This window comes from Pleurodeles waltl, chromosome 5, assembly GCF_031143425.1.
Source record: "Pleurodeles waltl isolate 20211129_DDA chromosome 5, aPleWal1.hap1.20221129, whole genome shotgun sequence".
In the NCBI taxonomy this organism is placed as follows: Eukaryota; Metazoa; Chordata; class Amphibia; order Caudata; family Salamandridae; genus Pleurodeles; species Pleurodeles waltl.
In genome coordinates this window covers 970,056,267-970,076,637 of record NC_090444.1, presented here as the reverse complement: position 1 = coordinate 970,076,637, position 20,371 = coordinate 970,056,267, and the positions used below count along the sequence as shown (strand labels likewise).

Below are 20,371 nucleotides of genomic sequence, written 5' to 3'. Positions count from 1 at the left end.
AGCACGGGACCCACGTCTGGGCATACCCTTCCCACTTAGGGCGACAAAGCAAAAACAACAAGTGATGGACGGAATGCTGAACATTGTCAAACACTCACCCCCCAGTCACAGATCTGGGTTTAATCCATTGTTCTTTTGCTCACCATGCCACCCCAGTTTGGACCCAGCCATATGCAAATCAGTCTTGATCCTGTTCCTCATGGGAACAGTCCAGCCCGAACTGCCAAGCCAGGTCCTCACTGGACCGGAAACAAGCATCCTGGGACCGGTTTCGGGGTTTCACCCCTCATCAGCCAGGCTAGCTTGAATCCAGTGGCATGGGAAGCACAGGACCCACGTCTGGGCATACCCTTCCCACTTAGGGCGACAAAGCAAAAACAACAAGTGATGGACGGAATGCTGAACATTGTCAAACACTCACCCCCAGTCACAGATCTGGGTTTAATCCATCGTTCTTTTGCTCACCATGCCACCCCAGTTTGGACCCAGCCATATGCAAATCAGTCTTGATCCTGTTCCTCATGGGAACAGTCCAGCCCGAACTGCCAAGCCAGGTCCTCACTGGACCGGAAACAAGCATCCTGGGACCGGTTTCGGGGTTTCACCCCTAATCAGCCAGGCTAGCTTGAATCCAGTGGAATGGGAAGCACGGGACCCACGTCTGGGCATACCCTTCCCACTTAGGGCGACAAAGCAAAAACAACAAGTGATGGACGGAATGCTGAACATTGTCAAACACTCACCCCCAGTCACAGATCTGGGTTTAATCCATCGTTCTTTTGCTCACCATGCCACCCCAGTTTGGACCCAGCCATATGCAAATCAGTCTTGATCCTGTTCCTCATGGGAACAGTCCAGCCCGAACTGCCAAGCCAGGTCCTCACTGGACCGGAAACAAGCATCCTGGGACCGGTTTTGGGGTTTCACCCCTCATCAGCCAGGCTAGCTTGAATCCAGTGGCATGGGAAGCACGGGACCCACGTCTGGGCATACCCTTCCCACTTAGGGCGACAAAGCAAAAACAACAAGTGATGGACGGAATGCTGAACATTGTCAAACACTCACCCCCAGTCACAGATCTGGGTTTAATCCATCGTTCTTTTGCTCACCATGCCACCCCAGTTTGGACCCAGCCAGATGCAAATCAGTCTTGATCCTGTTCCTCATGGGAACAGTCCAGCCCGAACTGCCAAGCCAGGTCCTCACTGGACCGGAAACAAGCATCCTGGGACCGGTTTCGGGGTTTCACCCCTCATCAGCCAGGCTAGCTTGAATCCAGTGGCATGGGAAGCACGGGACCCACGTCTGGGCATACCCTTCCCCCTTAGGGCGACAAAGCAAAAACAACAAGTGATGGACGGAATGCTGAACATTGTCAAACACTCACCCCCAGTCACAGATCTGGGTTTAATCCATCGTTCTTTTGCTCACCATGCCACCCCAGTTTGGACCCAGCCATATGCAAATCAGTCTTGATCCTGTTCCTCATGGGAACAGTCCAGCCCGAACTGCCAAGCCAGGTCCTCACTGGACCGGAAACAAGCATCCTGGGACCGGTTTCGGGGTTTCACCCCTCATCAGCCAGGCTAGCTTGAATCCAGTGGCATGGGAAGCACAGGACCCACGTCTGGGCATACCCTTCCCACTTAGGGCGACAAAGCAAAAACAACAAGTGATGGACGGAATGCTGAACATTGTCAAACACTCACCCCCAGTCACAGATCTGGGTTTAATCCATTGTTCTTTTGCTCACCATGCCACCCCAGTTTGGACCCAGCCATATGCAAATCAGTCTTGATCCTGTTCCTCATGGGAACAGTCCAGCCCGAACTGCCAAGCCAGGTCCTCACTGGACCGGAAACAAGCATCCTGGGACCGGTTTCGGGGTTTCACCCCTCATCAGCCAGGCTAGCTTGAATCCAGTGGCATGGGAAGCACGGGACCCACGTCTGGGCATACCCTTCCCACTTAGGGCGACAAAGCAAAAACAACAAGTGATGGACGGAATGCTGAACATTGTCAAACACTCACCCCCAGTCACAGATCTGGGTTTAATCCATCGTTCTTTTGCTCACCATGCCACCCCACTTGTTGTTTTTGCTTTGTCGCCCTAAGTGGGAAGGGTATGCCCAGACGTGGGTCCCGTGCTTCCCATGCCACTGGATTCAAGCTAGCCTGGCTGATGAGTGGTGAAACCCCGAAACCGGTCCCAGGATGCTTGTTTCCAGTCCAGGGAAGACCTGGCCTAGCAGTTCGGGCTGGACTGTTCCCATGGGGAACAGGGTCAAGACTGATTTGCATATGGCTGGGTCCAAACTGGAATGGCATGGGCAGCAAAAAAACGATGGATTTAGGCCCAGATCACTGTACTGAGGGTGAATGTTTGATAATGTTCAGCATTCCGTCCATCACTTGTTGTTTTTGCTTTGTCGCCCTAAGTGGGAAGGGTATGCCCAGACGTGGGTCCCGTGCTTCCCATGCCACTGGATTCAAGCTAGCCTGGCTGATGAGGGGTGAAACCCCCAAACCGGTCCCAGGATGCTTGTTTCCAGTCCAGGGAAGACCTGGCCTAGCAGTTCGGGCTGGACTGTTCCCATGAGGAACAGGGTCAAGACTGATTTGCATATGGCTGGGTCCAAACTGGAATGGCATGGGCAGGAAAAAAACGATGGATTTAGGCCCAGATCACTGTAGTGGGGGTGAATGTTTGACAATGTTCAGCATTCCGTCCATCACTTGTTGTTTTTGCTTTGTCGCCCTAAGTGGGAAGGGTATGCCCAGACGTGGGTCCCGTGCTTCCCATGCCACTGGATTCAAGCTAGCCTGGCTGATGAGGGGTGAAACCCCGAAACCGGTCCCAGGATGCTTGTTTCCAGTCCAGGGAAGACCTGGCCTAGCAGTTCGGGCTGGACTGTTCCCATGGGGAACAGGGTCAAGACTGATTTGCATATGGCTGGGTCCAAACTGGAATGGCATGGGCAGCAAAAAAACGATGGATTTAGGCCCAGATCACTGTACTGGGGGTGAATGTTTGACAATGTTCAGCATTCCGTCCATCACTTGTTGTTTTTGCTTTGTCGCCCTAAGTGGGAAGGGTATGCCCAGACGTGGGTCCCGTGCTTCCCATGCCACTGAATTCAAGCTAGCCTGGCTGATGAGGGGTGAAACCCCGAAACCGGTCCCAGGATGCTTGTTTCCAGTCCAGGGAAGACCTGGCCTAGCAGTTCGGGCTGGACTGTTCCCATGGGGAACAGGGTCAAGACTGATTTGCATATGGCTGGTTCCAAACTGGAATGGCATGGTCAGCAAAAAAACGATGGATTTAGGCTCAGATCACTGTACTGGGGGTGAATGTTTGACAATGTTCAGCATTCCGTCCATCACTTGTTGTTTTTGCTTTGTCGCCCTAAGTGGGAAGGGTATGCCCAGACGTGGGTCCCGTGCTTCCCATGCCACTGGATTCAAGCTAGCCTGGCTGATGAGGGGTGAAACCCCGAAACCGGTCCCAGGATGCTTGTTTCCGGTCCAGTGAGGACCTGGCTTGGCAGTTCGGGCTGGATTGTTCCCATGAGGAACAGGATCAAGACTGATTTGCATATGGCTGGGTCCAAACTGGGGTGGCATGGTGAGCAAAAGAACGATGGATTAAACCCACATCTGTGACTATGGGTGAGTGTTTGACAATGTTCAGCATTCCGTCCATCACTTGTTGTTTTTGCTTTGTCGCCCTAAGTGGGAAGGGTATGCCCAGACGTGGGTCCCGTGCTTCCCATGCCACTGGATTCAAGCTAGCCTGGCTGATGAGGGGTGAAACCCCGAAACTGGTCCCAGAATGCTTGTTTCCGGTCCAGTGAGGACCTGGCTTGGCAGTTCGGGCTGGACTGTTCCCATGAGGAACAGGATCAAGACTGATTTGCATATGGCTGGGTCCAAACTGGGGTGGCATGGGCAGCAAAAAAACGATGGATTTAGGCCCAGATCACTGTACTGGGGATGAATGTTTGACAATGTTCAGCATTCCGTCCATCACTTGTTGTTTTTGCTCTCTCAGGGCTCCAACCTTCATAGTAGAATGAGTTATCCAGTGTCAGACTTGTAAATAGTGGAGTTGCTTTGTCCCCGGCAACTCATTCTTCTTGCAGCTGATCAAAGGAGAAGACGACATTCACTTGAAAAAGGTAAATGATATGTCGGCAGCTATGCGCCTGCCACTGATGGAACTCAGTATGGCCAAGTCCGGGCACAAAGTCTGGGTTGCCCATTATAGGCACCATGGGGAAAGGAAAGGTGGTCCTGCCTTTTGGTTGTTATCCTACCCTAGGCTTTCAGCACTGTCCTAGTGATTTGAGAGGAATATAGATCCCAAGCCTGTTGTGATCTCTTTAAGAATGGAATCTTCCATAAATGTCTGACTGTGATCTTCCAGTCAATAAAGAGCCAGAGTGTCTCAGACTCTGCCCTAGACCATTCAGCAGAGCAGCTGAGCTGGACTGTTTGGTAGTATGCTGTGAGGTTTGGACCTCCCAGTCCGGCCTCTGTAGGGGGCCGATAGCTATGCTTGCTGGTCATTCATGGGCTTTAGTCAGCACACACGCAACAGAGCATTGCCTGTTGCATAGGTCTGATCGTGCCGGGATTCAACCGGGAGGGTTTGAAATAGGAAAAGAAAACCTGCGTAAGGGCGGTCATTTTAAGCGCAGCTATCCGGCCAAGCCATGAGAGTGGGTATAAACGCCATTGAGCCAGGTCATGTGTGATCTGCTGGAAGGTTGAGGGCCTGGGATTTTTTTAATTTTATCCGAAAGCCAGCTGCCTCTCCAAATCGCCTCACCTCTTCTAAGTAGGCCAGTGTTCCTCCCACCCAAAGCAGACACCAGTAATGCCTGGGTGGTTGCGCACACTCTGGGCCTGTGCAAATGGCACCATGTAGAGCACAAACAACAGGGGTGATGACGAACGCCCTTGTCGCGTCCTCTGACATATGGGAAAGGAGGTTGATGAGTGACCGTTCACCTGGACAGTCTCCCTCTGGTAGCTATAATTGCTCAGTATCCAGTTGCAGAACCATAGTCCAAATCCAAAGTGAGTAAATATTGCTGTCAGGTAGGGCCAGTGGACGCGATCAAGCGCCTTTCTGGCATCTATGGCCAAAAGTAAGATTTCACATTTGGACCGCTCCCCACAGATATTTTAGACATTATCTCAAAGTTAAGTCTGACTGCTCGGGCCCAAACTACCAGAGTAGAGTCTAGGTTTATTTTGTGGCTTTTATGGTTCACTCTGACAAGGATTGTGATTATTGTTTGAGGTGGGTTCTCACCTCCATCAACAAATACTCAATTTCCTACAATCACTAGGTACCAGTGCTTAAACAGAATGCAGATCCCCTTCTAGGAACATGGGAGAGACCAAAGAACAGAAGCAATGATGTTGTCTGTAGGTCTGCAGGACTCTTCTTAACAGGACATTCATATTTACATGTATATATCACATGTCCTGTGATGATTCTTTCCCCAAAAACTAACTTATTAAGGTGAAGCAGCACTCCTAACTCCACCTCAGAAATAATTTTTTTTAGCTATTTGACCATTGTTACTGTATCCCAGATTTGCTCTGGTACTTAAAGGTGAAGTTTTTTCCTCGGGTTCTTCGGTCCATGTAGGAAGTTGGCTCTGTATATACTATTACAAAGTAAGAAATAGTGTGCACAGAGTCCAAGGGTTCCCCTTAGAGGTAAGATAGTGGCAAAGAGAGATAATTCTAATGCTCTATTTTCTCTATTTTGTGGTAGTGTGGTCGAGCAGTAGGCTTATCAGAGGGTAGTGTTAAGCATTTGTTGTACACACAACAGGCAATAAATGAGGAACGCACACTCAAAGTCTTACTCCAGGCCAATAGGTTTTTATATTGAAAAATATATTTTCTCAGTTTATTTTAAAAACCACAGGTTCAAGATTTACAATTAATACTTTAAATGTAAGGTACTTCACTTAGATACTTTAGGAACTTTGAATTAAAACAATATCATGTACAGTCTTTGTAAAAATGGCAATAAGCTATTTTCAAAGTGGACACAGTGCAACAGTTCCTGGGGGAGGTAAGTAAAGGTTAGTTTTGAAGGTAAGTAAAACACTTACAAATCTCAAGTTTGGGGCATAGGCAGCCCACTGTTGGGGGTTCAAGGCAACCCCAAAGTTACCACACCAGCAGCTCAGGGCCGGTCAGGTGCAGAGGTCAGACGGGTGCCCAAAACACACAGGCGCCTATGGGAAAAGGGGTGCTCCGGTTCCAGTCTGCCAGCAGGTAAGTACCTGCGTTCTCGGGGGTCAGACCAGATGGGTTTTGTAGAGCACCTGCGGGTGGGACACGAGGAGGCACACAAAGTACACCCTCAGCGGCACAGGGGCGGCCGGGTGCAATGAGCAAAGCAGGTGTCTTGTTTCAGGTAGGAAACAATGGAGAGACCCGGGGGTCACTCTAGCTTTGCAGGCAGGCGCAGGGGGGGCTTCTCGGGACAGCCGCCACCTAGGCTAGGCAGAGGGTCGCCTGGGGGCTGCTCTTGCACTGAAGTTCGGTTCCTTCAGGTCATGGGGCTGCGGGTGCAGTGTTGGTTCCAGGCGTCCAGTCCCTTGTTACAGGCAGTAGCGGTCAGGGGGAGCCTCTGGATTCTCTCTGCAGGCGTCGCTGTGGGGGCTCAGAGGGGTCTCTCTGGTTACTCACAGGCTCGCAGTCGCCGGGGAGTCCTCCCTGAAGTGTTGGTTTTCTGCAGGTTGAGCCGGAGGCGTCGGGTGCAGAGTGTGAAGTCTCACGCTTCCGGTGGGAAATGTGAAGTCTTTGGAAGTTGCTTCTTTGTTGCAAAGAAGTTGCATGTTTTGAACCGGGCCGCTGTTCACGGGAGGTTCTTGGTCCTGTAGTCCACAGCAGTTGTCTGAGGCTTCAGAGGTCGCTGGTCCCTGTCGGATGCGTCGCTGGAGAAGGTTTTCGAAGTTGGAGACAGGGCGGTAGGGCTGGGGCCAAATCAGTTGTTGTCTTCCTCCTTCTCTGCAGGCTTGTAGGTCAGCAGTCCTTCTTTCTTCAGGTTGCAGGAATCTGATTTCCTAGGTTCTGGGGTGCCCCTAAATACAGAATTTAGGGGTGTGTTTAGGTCTGGGTGGGCAGTAGCCAATGGCTACTGTCCTTGAGGGTGGCTACACCCTCTTTGTGCCTCCTCCCTGAGGGGAGGAGGGCACATCCCTATTCCTATTGGGGGAATCCTCCAAAATCAAGATGGAGGATTTCTAAAGGCAGGGGTCACCTCAGCTCAGGGCACCTTAGGGGCTGTCCTGACTGGTGGGTGACTCCTTGTTTTTCTCATTATCTCCCCTGGACTTGCTGCCAAAAGTCGGGGCTGTGTCCAGGGGACGGGCATCTCTGCTAGCTGGAGTGCCCTGGTGCATTGTAACACTAAGCCTGAGCCTTTGAGGCTCACTGCTAGGTGTTACAGTTCCTGCAGGGGAGAGGTGTGAAGCACCTCCACCCAGAGCAGGCTTTGTTTCTGGCCTCAGAGGGCACAAAGGCCCTCACTACATGGGGTCAGAAACTCGTCTCTCAGCAGCAGGCTGCCACAGACCAGTCAGTCCTGCACTGAACAATTGGGTAAAATACAGGGGGCATCTCTAAGATGCCCTCTGTGTGCATTTTTTTATAAATCCGACACTGGCATCAGTGTGGGTTTATTATTCTGAGAAGTTTGATACCAAACTTCCCAGTATCCAGTGTAGCCATTATGGAGCTGTGGAGTTCGTTTTTGACAGACTCCCAGACCATGCACTTAATATGGCCACACTGTACTTACAATGTCCAAGAATAGACTTAGACACTGTAGTTGCATATTGCTCATGCAGCTATGCCCTCACCTGTGGTATAGTTCACCCTGCCTTAGGGCTGTAAGGCCTGCTAGAGGGGTGACTTACCTATGCCACAGGCAGCATTTTGTGTGTATGGCATCCTGAGGGGGATGCCATGTCGACTTTGCTTTTTTCTCCCCACCAACACACACAATCTGCAATGGCAGTGTGCATGTGTTAGGTGAAGGGTCCCTTAGGGTGGCACAACATATGCTGCAGCCCTTAGGGACTTTCATTGGTCACAGGGCCCTTGGTCCCACTGGTACCTTTTACAAGGGACTTATCTGTATGCCAGGGATGTGCCAATTGTGGAAACAATGGTACATTTTAGGTGAAAGAACACTGGTGCTGGGGCCTGGTTAGCCGGGTCCCAGCACACTTCTCAGTCAAGTCAGCATCAGTATTAGGCAAAAGGGGGGGGGGTAACTGCAACAGGGAGCCATTTCCTTACAGTCCACAAACAGTTATAAATGTTAAGCACTGGTTCTTGATGTAACACTAGTCCCACCTAGACAGCATTTCAGTCAGTCAGTACCAAACTTAATCAAGCCAATAACTAGATAAGAAGCAGGCTTCTGAATGACTGTCAGGGTCTCAGACCCTCAGTTCAATTGCAAATTGAAGAAGTTTGTGATCATGTGTGGAGATCTTTTAAACGAGGTTGCACCTGGTAGAAAACAATAGCTCCAAAGACAAAGTGCTAAGAGTAGCTAATTAGCACTAGGTAATACATAGGCAACAACTTTTAACCATGGTTCTTTGTATATTGATCATAGTTATATTTAGTTATCCAGTTTTGACTATATAGTGGATTTTGTCCCATTTTATGCTGTCTTCGCCACATCAGCATTTTTAAATTAATCAATAAGGATGAATTGTATCATTATGTTGTTATAATTTTACATTACAATGTTATCTGGTCAAAGATGTTACTTCATTTGAGGCAATAAAGCCGGCAAGGGATACAGAATAATAGTGAAGGAAAACCCTTTTAGGAAGTAGCTATCAGCAAATTAAGCCACATTTATTAAGTTTTTGAAAGGGGTTTGTCTCATGCGAACATAATAATATTGTTATGGTTTCAGTTAACTGAAACAATAACGTTTTATTTGATTTGATATTGATTTGACTGTCAGGGTGACATTCCAAAGCTCTATTTACAGTGCAGTGGCCTAGTCCTATTTTGCAGTGTCATGCAAGGAGTAAAATGCAAAATGTGTTTTCAGTTGGTGAAACCTCAAGTGTAGTCCCTGGATCATAATAGCACTGCGTTATCCAAACCAAGCTTATTGTCCCAAATGACTATCAAAAAATGTTATACAATAAAGGAGACAAGTGAGTCTCTAAGGGCATGAGAGCCACCACAGAGTATTTGCCAAGGGCCAATCTTACACTGTACACCCTTTCATAAAAAAAAACTAGAGAAATCACGTCCGGGATGGCTCAAGCAGTGAGGCAAGGGCAGATGAGCTGTCCATTAGAATGGAATGGACAAGCTGCCACCAGGATGTTCTTAGTCAGTCATCCCCTCTGTTTGGGCCAAACCCCAGATCATTGAAGGTCCAGAATCCTCTTTGCATCGGTAAAAGCTTAAAGTTGATGCACCCTGTACTTCCAGGTGTACATTAAAGAGCCAGGTGGTGGCGCAATAGTTCTGCTGTTGCCTGAAATAAGGGGATCTACTGCCAGCTACTTCAAGCTTGGTGTTTGCCCAGAGATGGTTTAATGGCTGACTGACCAGAAATGTGGTAGGTACTTTGAAATGTTTACTAAATGGCTTCATATTGTTGTCAGTGCTTAATTCATAAAATGGTGAGTGTTGGTGCCAAAAGCGCTGCTCAGAAGCCTAGCTGATGCTTTTAAATATCGGGGCGTATACCAAGGCCCATTTGTGTGCTTTTCCCTGTCTAGCACTAGGAGAATGTCTTTTGAGGAAAAAATAAGTGCTGGTCACCACCGGCAACTACTGGCTCAAATTATGCACTAAATATTGGTAGTCGCAAGAGTGAGCTCTCAGTCTTGTGGATGCAAATATAACGTTTTATGACCTGTCATCTGGTATCGAAAGGTGTAACTGACTTTAGTCTTGCTTTGAAGAGATGTAAATGCATTACTGTGCCACTTCAATTTTCTTTAGATCACCGTTCATTTGTGTCCCTGTATTTTAAAAGCCATTTTGTAAACTTCATAACAGTATACTGATTTATTTTTGGTGCTTTATATGGTATATATAAATCTACATAACCCACATCACAAGAGTTTTACATGGAAAAAAAATGCATGGAGGCAGGTACTGTGCCCGTTATTGCAAGGTTTTTAACAAATTATGTTATCTTATCAGCATATGTATAGTAACTTTTTGTAATTGTTTTGCTCTTTAAGCACTTTAGATATCTAGGTGCCCTCGCCACGTGGTTCAGGAACATCTCTGGATCAGTTATGATGACCTAAAGTCATGTTTTGTATGTGATAATCAGAGTATTTACATTTCAATACTTTTTTATTAGCATTTTGTGGAAAATACATTGACTGTTTTCTTTCTGGAAACAGATATACAGTTTCCCTTTAACTCATCTTTATTCTCACCACATCCCTACTTCATCTCATCTGACCCCTCTCGTAGGTCCCCTTTTCATTTCCTCTCTGTGGAAAATCTGCTGTCCCTCACTAGTCCTCTCAGTCGATTATGCAGGCCTCTCTTTCCCCCTTTCTCCCTATAATGAAACCATATCTCTTTGTTGTTCCATAGACATTAGAATAGTCAATGATGTGCAGGAAACAAATTCTCTAACAGCACTGTAATTATTTAAATTCGTTGCCCATGTACTCCTGCAGGGGATTCCACCATTTACTGATTTATTTCTTCCTTCCCAGTTATGTTTGTTCACCTTTCCATGCTGAATGTCCACCACAATTTTCAGAGCTACGTATCCCCTGTATGGACCTGTTGCAAACCCAATCAAGTGAAGGTAGATTATTTTGCCTCCAGTAGCATTAGGGAGATAATCTTTCCCTTTTTGTAGTGGAGGGGGATAAACTGCCTCTGAGAGCCTACCTAGTAATATCATTCGGGACGTTCTACTGGAACATCCCCACCCCTTAAGCCTCCCTCTAGAAGGGTGCAAAGCTGGGCAGATCACAACAGGTGAGTAAGGGGTGCCCACCAGCCCATAGCCTTTCCAACACAAGTTGCTCCCCTGGGTAGCTCAGAGCTCAAAGTATTGCTGCCATGTAATGCCAAAGATATGTGCGTCCCACAAAATTATTTGCACATACCAAAACATTCTTGTACTGATCTAGATCTGTTGTTATCACTAGCTCTTTTTCCAATGCCCTCTAGGGGGGAGAGATTTCTCTTCTGGTCCTAGGTGTGTTAGAGATCTGAAGGATGTGGGAAGTTACATGGCCTTTGTGAGAAATTGGTTTGTTGGTTGACTGGTGTGAAAGCCCTGGTCAGGCAGCACCCCCAATTCTTGTCACGGTAAGGCACAAGCAAACCCCAAACTTGCTTGTGATCGCCCCCTGGTAGCCTGGCACAAAGCAGTCAGGCTTAAGTTGAAGGCAATGTGTAAAGTATTTGTACAGCACTTGAAACAGTAAACAGTGAAAACAATACACAAAAAGGACCCCGCACCAGGTAAAAAAAATAGAGCTTAATTTAATAAATAAAACAAGACCGAAACCACAAATATCCAATCAGTAGAGCTTGTTGTGAACTTTTAAAGAATAAACTGTAAAGCAGCCCTTAAGAACATAGAGCACCAACTGTGGCTATCTGATTGCACCGTACCGAGGCAGAGTCCCAAGTTCTGGCCGACCGAGATGGAGCGTGTCCCGGTTACAGGGATCTGGTTAGGCCCGCTGAACAAAGTACCTTAAATCCTGGTTGCATAGCATTACGTGGATCTGAGTCCAAGATGCTTTGCACAGCCGAGGATATGCATTGGTTCCTGTTGCATTGGTCAGCGAGAATCCCATTGACTGGGCTTACGATGTGAATGCCGGTGTCGGGGATGGGTTATGCAGTCGAGACAATGCATCTGTTTCGATGAGCAGTGAAGCTGTGATGCAGAGCTTCAACATTGTTGTCAAGGCTGCAGTCAACGAGAGATGTGAGGACCTGCTCCCAGGAAGCATCATGCATTGAAGGTTCAAAGGTGATGTGTTGAACCCAGGATGCGGGTGCGGTGGCAATGTGAGTCTTTTGCGCCATGTCTAATCCACACAGCAACGATGATGATTCAATTCTGATCGAGGATGCACTGCTCAGCGAGAAGATGCGTCCGTTCTGCTCGGAGATGGGCTGCTCAGCAGATAGGATGCATTGGTTCAGCTGGCAAGCACTTTAGGCCCACTTCTAAGGGTCCAGGACTGGGATGAGACCACTTGGCAAGGTTGACTCACAGATGGCAGAGTCCATGTGCAGAAGCACGGTGGCTGGAAGTCTTTTATGTCCCTGAGACTTCAGATCAGGAGGCCATCCAACTAGCTTTTGGAATCACTCTGGTTTGGAGAGATACAGGTCCTATCTGTCTCAATCCAGGTAAAAGGGCAGCAGGCAGGTCTGCACTGCAAGCAGGTGTCCAGCAGAGTGGCAGCCCTTCAGCAGCCCAGCAGTCCTTCATCCTTGCAGGGTATCCAAAAGTCCAGAAGTGTACTGAAGTGGTCGTGTCTGTTTTATACACAGCTGTGCCTTTGAAGTACACAGAAGCACTGCCTTGCCTACTGTAGCTTCAGATTAACTACAAGGGTATACAGCCCTTTGTGTGCAGGCAGGACACAGCCTATTCAAGTTTAAGTGAGACTGGGTCCAGCTCCTCCCTCCCGTCCGTACAGTAATGGCCCATTAAGTCACACCTAAACTCCCATTGTGTGTGGCTGTCTAGGAGGAATACACAAAGCCCAACTGCCAACTTTACTCAGTCATGTGACCAGAGACAGGCAGAAGGCACCAAATGGCTAAGGCAAGAAAATGCCAAATTCTTTAAGTGCTATTTTCAGTCATTTAAAATCTGATTTCACCATAAATTAAGATTTTAAGTTAGAATTCCAGAGACATGAAACATGAAACAGTTATCTCTTCCCTTTTGGAAATCACAGTTATAAAATGTAAAAAGGCAACTCCTGTGTTATCCAATGTGAGAGATAGGCCTTGTAGTAGTAAAAAACAAATGTAAGAGTTTTTCACTGCCATGGCATGTAAGACTTAAAAGTACATGTCCTAATTTTTAAATACATTGCACCCTGCCCTCTGGGGTGTCCAGGGCCTACCCTGGGGGTGACGTATATGTATTAAAAAGGAAGGTTGGGCCCGGCAAAAGGTTGACATGACAGCTTAAAACTGCACACACAGGTTTTGCTGTGGCAGGCCTGAGACGTGTTTAGAGGGCTACTTAAGTGCTATCAGTACTGCAGGCCCATTAGTAGAATTTAATTTGTAGACCCTGGGCACGTGTAGGTTTGCTTTACTAGGGACTTATAAGGAAATTAAATATGCCAATTTGGTACAAGCCAATTCTACTATGTTTGAAGGAAAGAGCACAGGCACTTTATCAATGGTTAGCAGTGGTAAAGTGCATAGAGTCCTAAGCCCAAGAAAAACAAATTCAGCAAAAATAGAAGGAGTGTAGGCAAACAGTCTGGGGTGATCCTACAGAAAGGGCTATTTCTAACAGCCTTCATTTTCGTAATGCAGCAGAAACGTCTCAAAGTGAGTGAATGCCCTTGTGGCCCGTGTTCATGTGTGGGTGCAGTACCCAGTGCCTAACCTGCAGGTATTTAAGCAGGCAGTGTTTGCATCCCTACATCACTCTATGTGCACATACGCTGTATTCTGGCTCTAGTACCTCACAACATTTCCCTCATGAAAGTTTGATCAACTCTGCCAAAGGCTTTTTCAGTATCTACAGATGGCAGTTTTAGCCTCCGTTCCCTTAACATCAAGTATAATGCTTTTCCATGGGTGTCCTCCTGCAGTAAGATTAATCTGTCAGATTCCGGTCTTTATCCAGATTTCGTTTCTTTACTTGGAGGGTAATAAAGACTTCCAACATAGTGGGAGTGACCACTTGACCTCAAAGAATCCGCTGAAAGACTCTAAGTACTACTAGTAGCAGACATACCCTGAGTTGTTGTGAAACCTTTGGGCTCTGGAACTTTAAATATCTTGAGGTTTTTGATGGCATGGAGGATTGTGTAGAGTTTAACCTTCTCTGTCTCCGATAACGCTCCCAGTCACGTCTGAAAGACATGGTTTCTTTGGGTTGCAGCATCCGTGGGTTCTCACTTATACAGTTTGTTGTAGAAAATGCAAAAGCATTTGGCCTCCTCTCTCTCTCTCTAGCAGGAGTAACTCCATCAGTGCCCCTTACCTCTGTGATGTAATTACGTGCCTGTTTCGGTCTTAGGTCGTTTGCATGGTCTATTGCCTCTTTTGAAAAATCGCTGATTAGGTTTAGGCAGGAGAGTTCACCCTGTCTACCTCTAGTGTTCGTATTTGTCCCTGTAGACTGATGAAGTTTCAACAGAGGTGCAGTTATTACATGCACTTGTGCATATGTTACGCTTGTTGACGGTCCCCCCTTCGGCTTTTTTTTTCTAGCAAGGCTTTCCTCATCTTTTTTAAACCATGCTGCTTTCTCTACAAAGTATCCCCTCAGTAATGTCTTAAGCACTTCCCACAATGTTGCTTTGTATGTGTCTTCATGTCATTTGTAGCAAGGTAGTTAGAGATATGCCAATTGGTGTTCCATAATACTGTTGGATCTCTGTGGTGCCAGTCGGTGTAGTGTTCAGAGCGAGATGCACCAAGGTCTGATAACATAATGGGTTTGTGGTCTACCTCTCTGATCCCTGAAAAGTGCTTTTGATATAGTAAAGCTGTGCATAACTAATATGTGCTACAGAGTAATGAGGAAAGTCTACCTTTGGGAAGTGCCTGAAACTCCAGTTGTCAACTGCCCTTAAGTCTTCCATCCTGGTATTTCCTCCTGAAAGAATGTTGTTGTGCCCCCGATATCTATTTCGTGGCTTAACTGGAAACCCCTTCACCCCTCCCCCCATCCACTGGTCCCTCTTCTGACCATTAAATTAAATCTGCGATGTAGTACCTGTCTCCTCCCCTGCAGTTTCTTGCTTGCTAAGAAGATTTGGAAGAATTAGTTTAAGGGGTGAAAGCGTTGTTGGTCCCTCCTCAGTAAGTGGATTTCTTGGATCAGACCTTTATTTTTGTCAAGCTAGTCTAGCCCTTGTAGCAGCCTATCCATTTTTATCAAGCTGTTTAGCCTTGGATACTTCATGTTTGTTAGGTGACTGGTGAGGTGTGTTCCAGGGCTTTGTCTGTTCTCTGTGTTGCATATTTCTGTCTTCACCCCGTTTTCTAACGTAGCCGGTTGAGAAGATCTGGTACCTCACCCTTCAGCTCTTCTCCCAACTTGCCCTTCCCATGCCCCATTCCTATAAATCTCCCACAATATCTAAACAACCTTATATTGCCAATTTGTTTTACAGCTGGTTGAGACTGTGATTACAGCATTCTAATTTCACAACCAAGTAACAGAGGAATCCTGTGTTTGGATTGTACACCCAGCCTGCGCCGCCTTAGGAATTAATTTTAAAGTTGTTGCTGCCATTAGTCCTGTAGCTCAGTCCTTTTCCTCAACCCCCATCTCCTTCAAGTGTTGTCTCTTTTGTCTGCCTTTTCACAGAGTTATTCACTACTCAAAGCAGGTCTAGGTGTTCCATCACACTGACCTTCTGCAATTGCTTGTTTGCCTCTCTGCAACTTACCTTGATTTTGATTTTGTACATTCTTGGTGCATGCTGCTGCGACGTCCACCCACCCATTCTGGGTTTTATATGTTTGCAAGTTTCTTCTTGAGCTGGTGGGAGCGGTGCCCTTGACTAAATCGATGCCCAAAATATCACAGGCTTCTGCAAGAGATCTTGTGAACCAGTCTTTCCAGGCAAACATAATGCAAAACAGATGCTCCCATCTGTAACAGGTGTCGTGGTCACTGACAAATGTGTTAAATGGTCAAAACATTTTTATTTTTTTATTTTTTTTATTTGTGTGATTGGGAAAAGGTCTTGGTACAGCTGCAGCTCCCCTCCGTTGCAGAACATGCCTCCCCTTTTCCTCACACTGTTCGTGATAAGTTATTTTTCCTCAAAGAGATGTAACCATAACAAGATGCCTGGAAGGCCTCATTCTCATAATGTCCAGAGGTGGTTGTATGGCCTTGGTGAATCCGGATGCCAGGTGAATTTGATTCCAGGGTGCTGCCGATGTCACTCATAAACCTTTATCACGTTCATTGTTTTGTGATCATTGATTTAAAAGTAAAACATAAGATTGCAGAAACAGTTGTTTCCCTTCTATATTTGTAGATATTAAAATAATGTGTTTTGTCTAATGGTGTTGTATTGTTGATTGTTATTTTAGGGTTCTCGAAGCTATCAATCAATGTGGGAAGAGAGAAGGAATCTCCCTGCTTGGCAGAAGAGAGAAATCATTCTTGATTTGTTGACCAAGCACCAAGTGCTCGTTGTGAGTGGAATGACAGGGTAAGAGGTCTTCAATAATGACTTCAATCTAGAACTAGGTTGAAGTGGGGGTAAGACACATAACATGATAATATATTAACCTTTCCAGAATGTTTTCTGTCTGTTTCTTCTCAAGACACTTTTTGCCAGGCAACCAGGAGGATCCCAAAACGCAAAGAAAAATGTTAAGACACATAACCTAATATAGTAACAGACAGAGAGATATCCAGGCAAATAGCCTTATTTTTACTTCATGAAAGAAGTTGAATTGTGGTTCCTATGCACCTTACTTTAGGTAAAGGTTGCAATGCTGTGGTCAGCAAATCACAGACTCTAAACAAAGGGAATCTCATTAGGCGTCCAGTTGACAGTTTCAATCCTCAGAATGTTGCTGATGTAGTAGGCTGTAGATATAACTTCCATGTTAGAATGGAATGCACGCCAACTTGCTCAGGGTTGATTGACGCCACACACTAAAGACCCATATTTTGTGCCTGTGCTGAATGCATTACCTAAGCTCTGGCTAGTTTCAGGGATGTGCCCCTAAAACGTTCCATTTTACACTAGACTGTAATTATGCAGTTGTGTTGAGATTTTCACATAATTATAGATTTACCACCTTTGACACATAGGGGGTTATTCCAACTTTGGAGGAAGTGGTAATCCGTCCCAAAAGTGACGGATATACCACCAGACGTATTACGAGTCCATTATATCCTATGGAACTCGTAATACGGCTGGTGGTAAATCCGTCACATTTGGGACGGATTACCACCTCCTCCAAAATTGGAATAACCCCCATAATCATCATCTGCTGTATAATTTACAGATTTTAACAGAAAAAAATTGTTTCTTTCTCAAACAGTTCAAAAGTTATTCAAATGCAGTAAAACTTGTTGCTGCACCATCGAAGACCCTTTGCAAAGCTGGCCTGTCACATTTCTGTTGCTTATTGCTATAGTTTGGTGTTAAACAAGTACTAATGAGGTGCAACCAATGCCCTGATAGTGCTACCAAGTTTAAAAATTATGAACTAATGAAGTTATACCAATAAAAAATGTGCTGCATTATGCTGCATAAATTTACCTTTCTTGCTGCATAATGTACTCAACCCTGCGACATAACCTGCCCCTTTCCTGTCACATAATTCCAGTGGCCTTGACTGTAGTTTGGACTGTCATTTAAATGCAGAAAATCCTTTTCACAGATTGATGCAAATCCTGCCAGAGAATGGAGCCAAATGCAAAAATGTTTGTAAACTGATCTCTTAAAAACCTGGAAACATACGAAACAACTTTTTTGATATATTAGTATTCCTGGTTGACTTGCACGTGGAGTAAGTCAGATGTAGTGTGTAATGCCCTTATTTTTTGCCAATTGAGTGTAGAGGTAATGATCATCAACAATGATGTGGGCTGACATCTGAGATTAAGTAGACTTTGGCCAAATGAAAATGTGGCGGTGGGCTCATAGAATTCTGAAAGGATAGTGTTTAATTCTTGCCGTGGTTTCCCCTCTCTTTCTGCTTCTACCTCTTGTAGGGAATTGCATGGTTACCACCCCCTCTCCCCACACCTTTTGCCTGATATTGATGCCAACTCTGATTGACAGTGTACTGGGATCCTGCCAACCAGGCCTCAGCACCAGTGTTCTTTCCCAAAATCTGTACCTTTATTTCCACAGTTGGCTCACCCATGGCACACAGTTAAGTCCCTTGTAAAAGGTACCCCTGGTACCAAAGGCTCTGTGGCCAGGGAAGGTCCCAAGGGCTGCAGCAAGTATTATGCCACCCTGGGGGACCCCTCACCAAGCACATGCACAATGCCTTTGCAGCTTGTGTGTGCTAGTGGGGAGAAAAAGGCAAAGTCGACTTGGCACCCCTCTCAGGATGCCATGCCCACAAACCATTGCCTGTGGCATAGGTATGTCACCCCTCAAGCAGGCCTTGCAAACCTAAGGCAGGGTGCACTATACCACAGGTGGGGGCTTAGCTGCATGAGCAATATGTCCCTACAGTGCCTAAGCCCATTCTTAGATATTGTAAGTGTAGCTATATTGAGTATATGGTCTGGGAGTTTCTAATTACGAACTCACAGCTCCATAATGCTTCACTGAGTACTGGGAAGTTTGGGATCAACCTTCTCAGCTCATTAAACCCACACTGATGTCAGTGTGGGATTTATTGAGAAATGCACTCAGAGGGCATCTTAGAGATGCCCCCTCTATGTTAGCCAAACTGCTAGTGCAGGACTGACTGGCCTGTGCCAGCCTGCCACTTCCAGGTGAGTTTCTGACCACATGGGGTGAAAGCCTTTGTGCTCTCTGTGGTCAGAAACAAAGGCTGTCCTGAGTGGAGGTGCTTCACACCTCCCCCCTGCAGCAACTGTAACACCTGGCGGGGTACCTCAAAGGCTCAAGCCTCTTGTTACAGTGCCCCAGGGCATCCCAGCCAGTGGAGTTGTCTGCCCACCCCCCCCGACAAAGCTCCACTTTTGGCAGCAAGTCCAGCAGGAAAATTAGGGAAAACAGGGAGGAGTGACCACTCCAGCTAGGACCACCCCTAAGGTGCCCAGAGCTGAGGAGACCCCCACCCTGCAGAATCCTCCATCTTGGTTTGGAGGACAGGGACCAATAGGGTTAGGTTTGTGTCCCCCTCCCCAAAGGGAGTGGACACAAGAAGGGTCTAGCCACCCTCACGGATGGTAGCCATTGGCTACTGCCCCCTAACCCTGAAATGCCCCTAAAATCAGGATGTAAGGGCCTCCCTGAACCCAGCTCACCAGATTACTGGCGATCTGACAAGAAAGAATAAGGACTGCTAAGCTGAACACCAAGCAGAGAAGAAGGAAGACGCAAACTGACTCGGCCTCAGCCCTACCGTCCTGTCTCCTGCTTCAAAGAACCTGCAACAAGAAGGTGACGCATCCAGCGGGACCAGCAAACTCTGTCAAGCTCCAGAGGACTGCCCTGCATCACAGAGGACCAAGAACTCCAGAGGACAGTGACCCTGCCCACAAAGAAACTACACCAAGGGACTCCAGAGCCTCTCCGGATCTGAGTGTCCTGACCACCCTGCATTCGACGCCTTGAGCCGGTGACCAGGTGGCCCAAACAGCTAGAGAGAGTCCCCAGGTGATTGTGAGCAAGTGCCTGCCCCGTGGTGACCTCTCCACCCTTCCACGACGACGCCTGCAGAGGAAATCCTGAGGACCCCCCTGACCGCAAAAGCTCCAGACAAAGATATCCAATACCTAAAAGACCACTGCACCCGCAGCCCCCAGGCCTAAGAGAACCCGAACTCCAGTGCAGCTATGTTCAACAGGCGGCCCTCCTCCCTGTCCAGCCCGTGGTTTTCCCAAGTCGACCCCCCTGGACCTCGCCTGCAGCATCTGAGTGACCCCCGTGGTCCCCTCATAGACTAGCATTGGAAACCTGATGTCTTGTTTGCACCCTGCACCCGGCAGTCCCAGTGCCGCTGAGGTTGTGTGTTTGGTACCTACCTTTGGCCCCCCCAGTGCTTCTCTAAAACCCTCAGGTCTGCCTTTCAAAGTCATGGGTACTTACCTACAGGCAGGCCTGATTCAGAGTGCCCCCAGTCTCCATAGGAGCCCATGTTAAATTTGCCTCAACTTTGACCTCTGCACCTGGCCGGCCCTGTGTTGCTGGTGGTGGGTGTTTGGGGTTAGCTTGAATCCCAATCTGTGGACTCGCTAACGCCGGAGACTGGAACTGTAAGTCAAGTACTTACCTGTAAATCGTACCAACTTTTCTTCCCCCAGGAACTGTTTCTGAAAATTGCACTGTCAACTTTTAAAACAGATAATTGCCAATATTTCAAAAACTGTATAGCTTCTCGATTTCAAATAAAGTACTATTGATATATGTCTGAAATAGAATCTATTGAAGTACTTACCTGCACCTTGAATCTTGTCGTTCTAGAA

General features: G+C 47.0%; 1 protein-coding gene across 1 annotated transcript in view; it reads left to right on the top strand.

The window, feature by feature from the left end:
* The window catches only part of DHX57 (DExH-box helicase 57), a 531,935-nt gene that overhangs the window by 162,069 nt on the left and 349,495 nt on the right, over positions 1–20,371 (top strand). Inside the window, exon 7 of the mRNA XM_069235106.1 lies at positions 16,330–16,451. Coding sequence (XP_069091207.1) covers positions 16,330–16,451 — 122 coding nt within the window. The remainder of the gene's footprint in view (positions 1–16,329; positions 16,452–20,371) is intronic.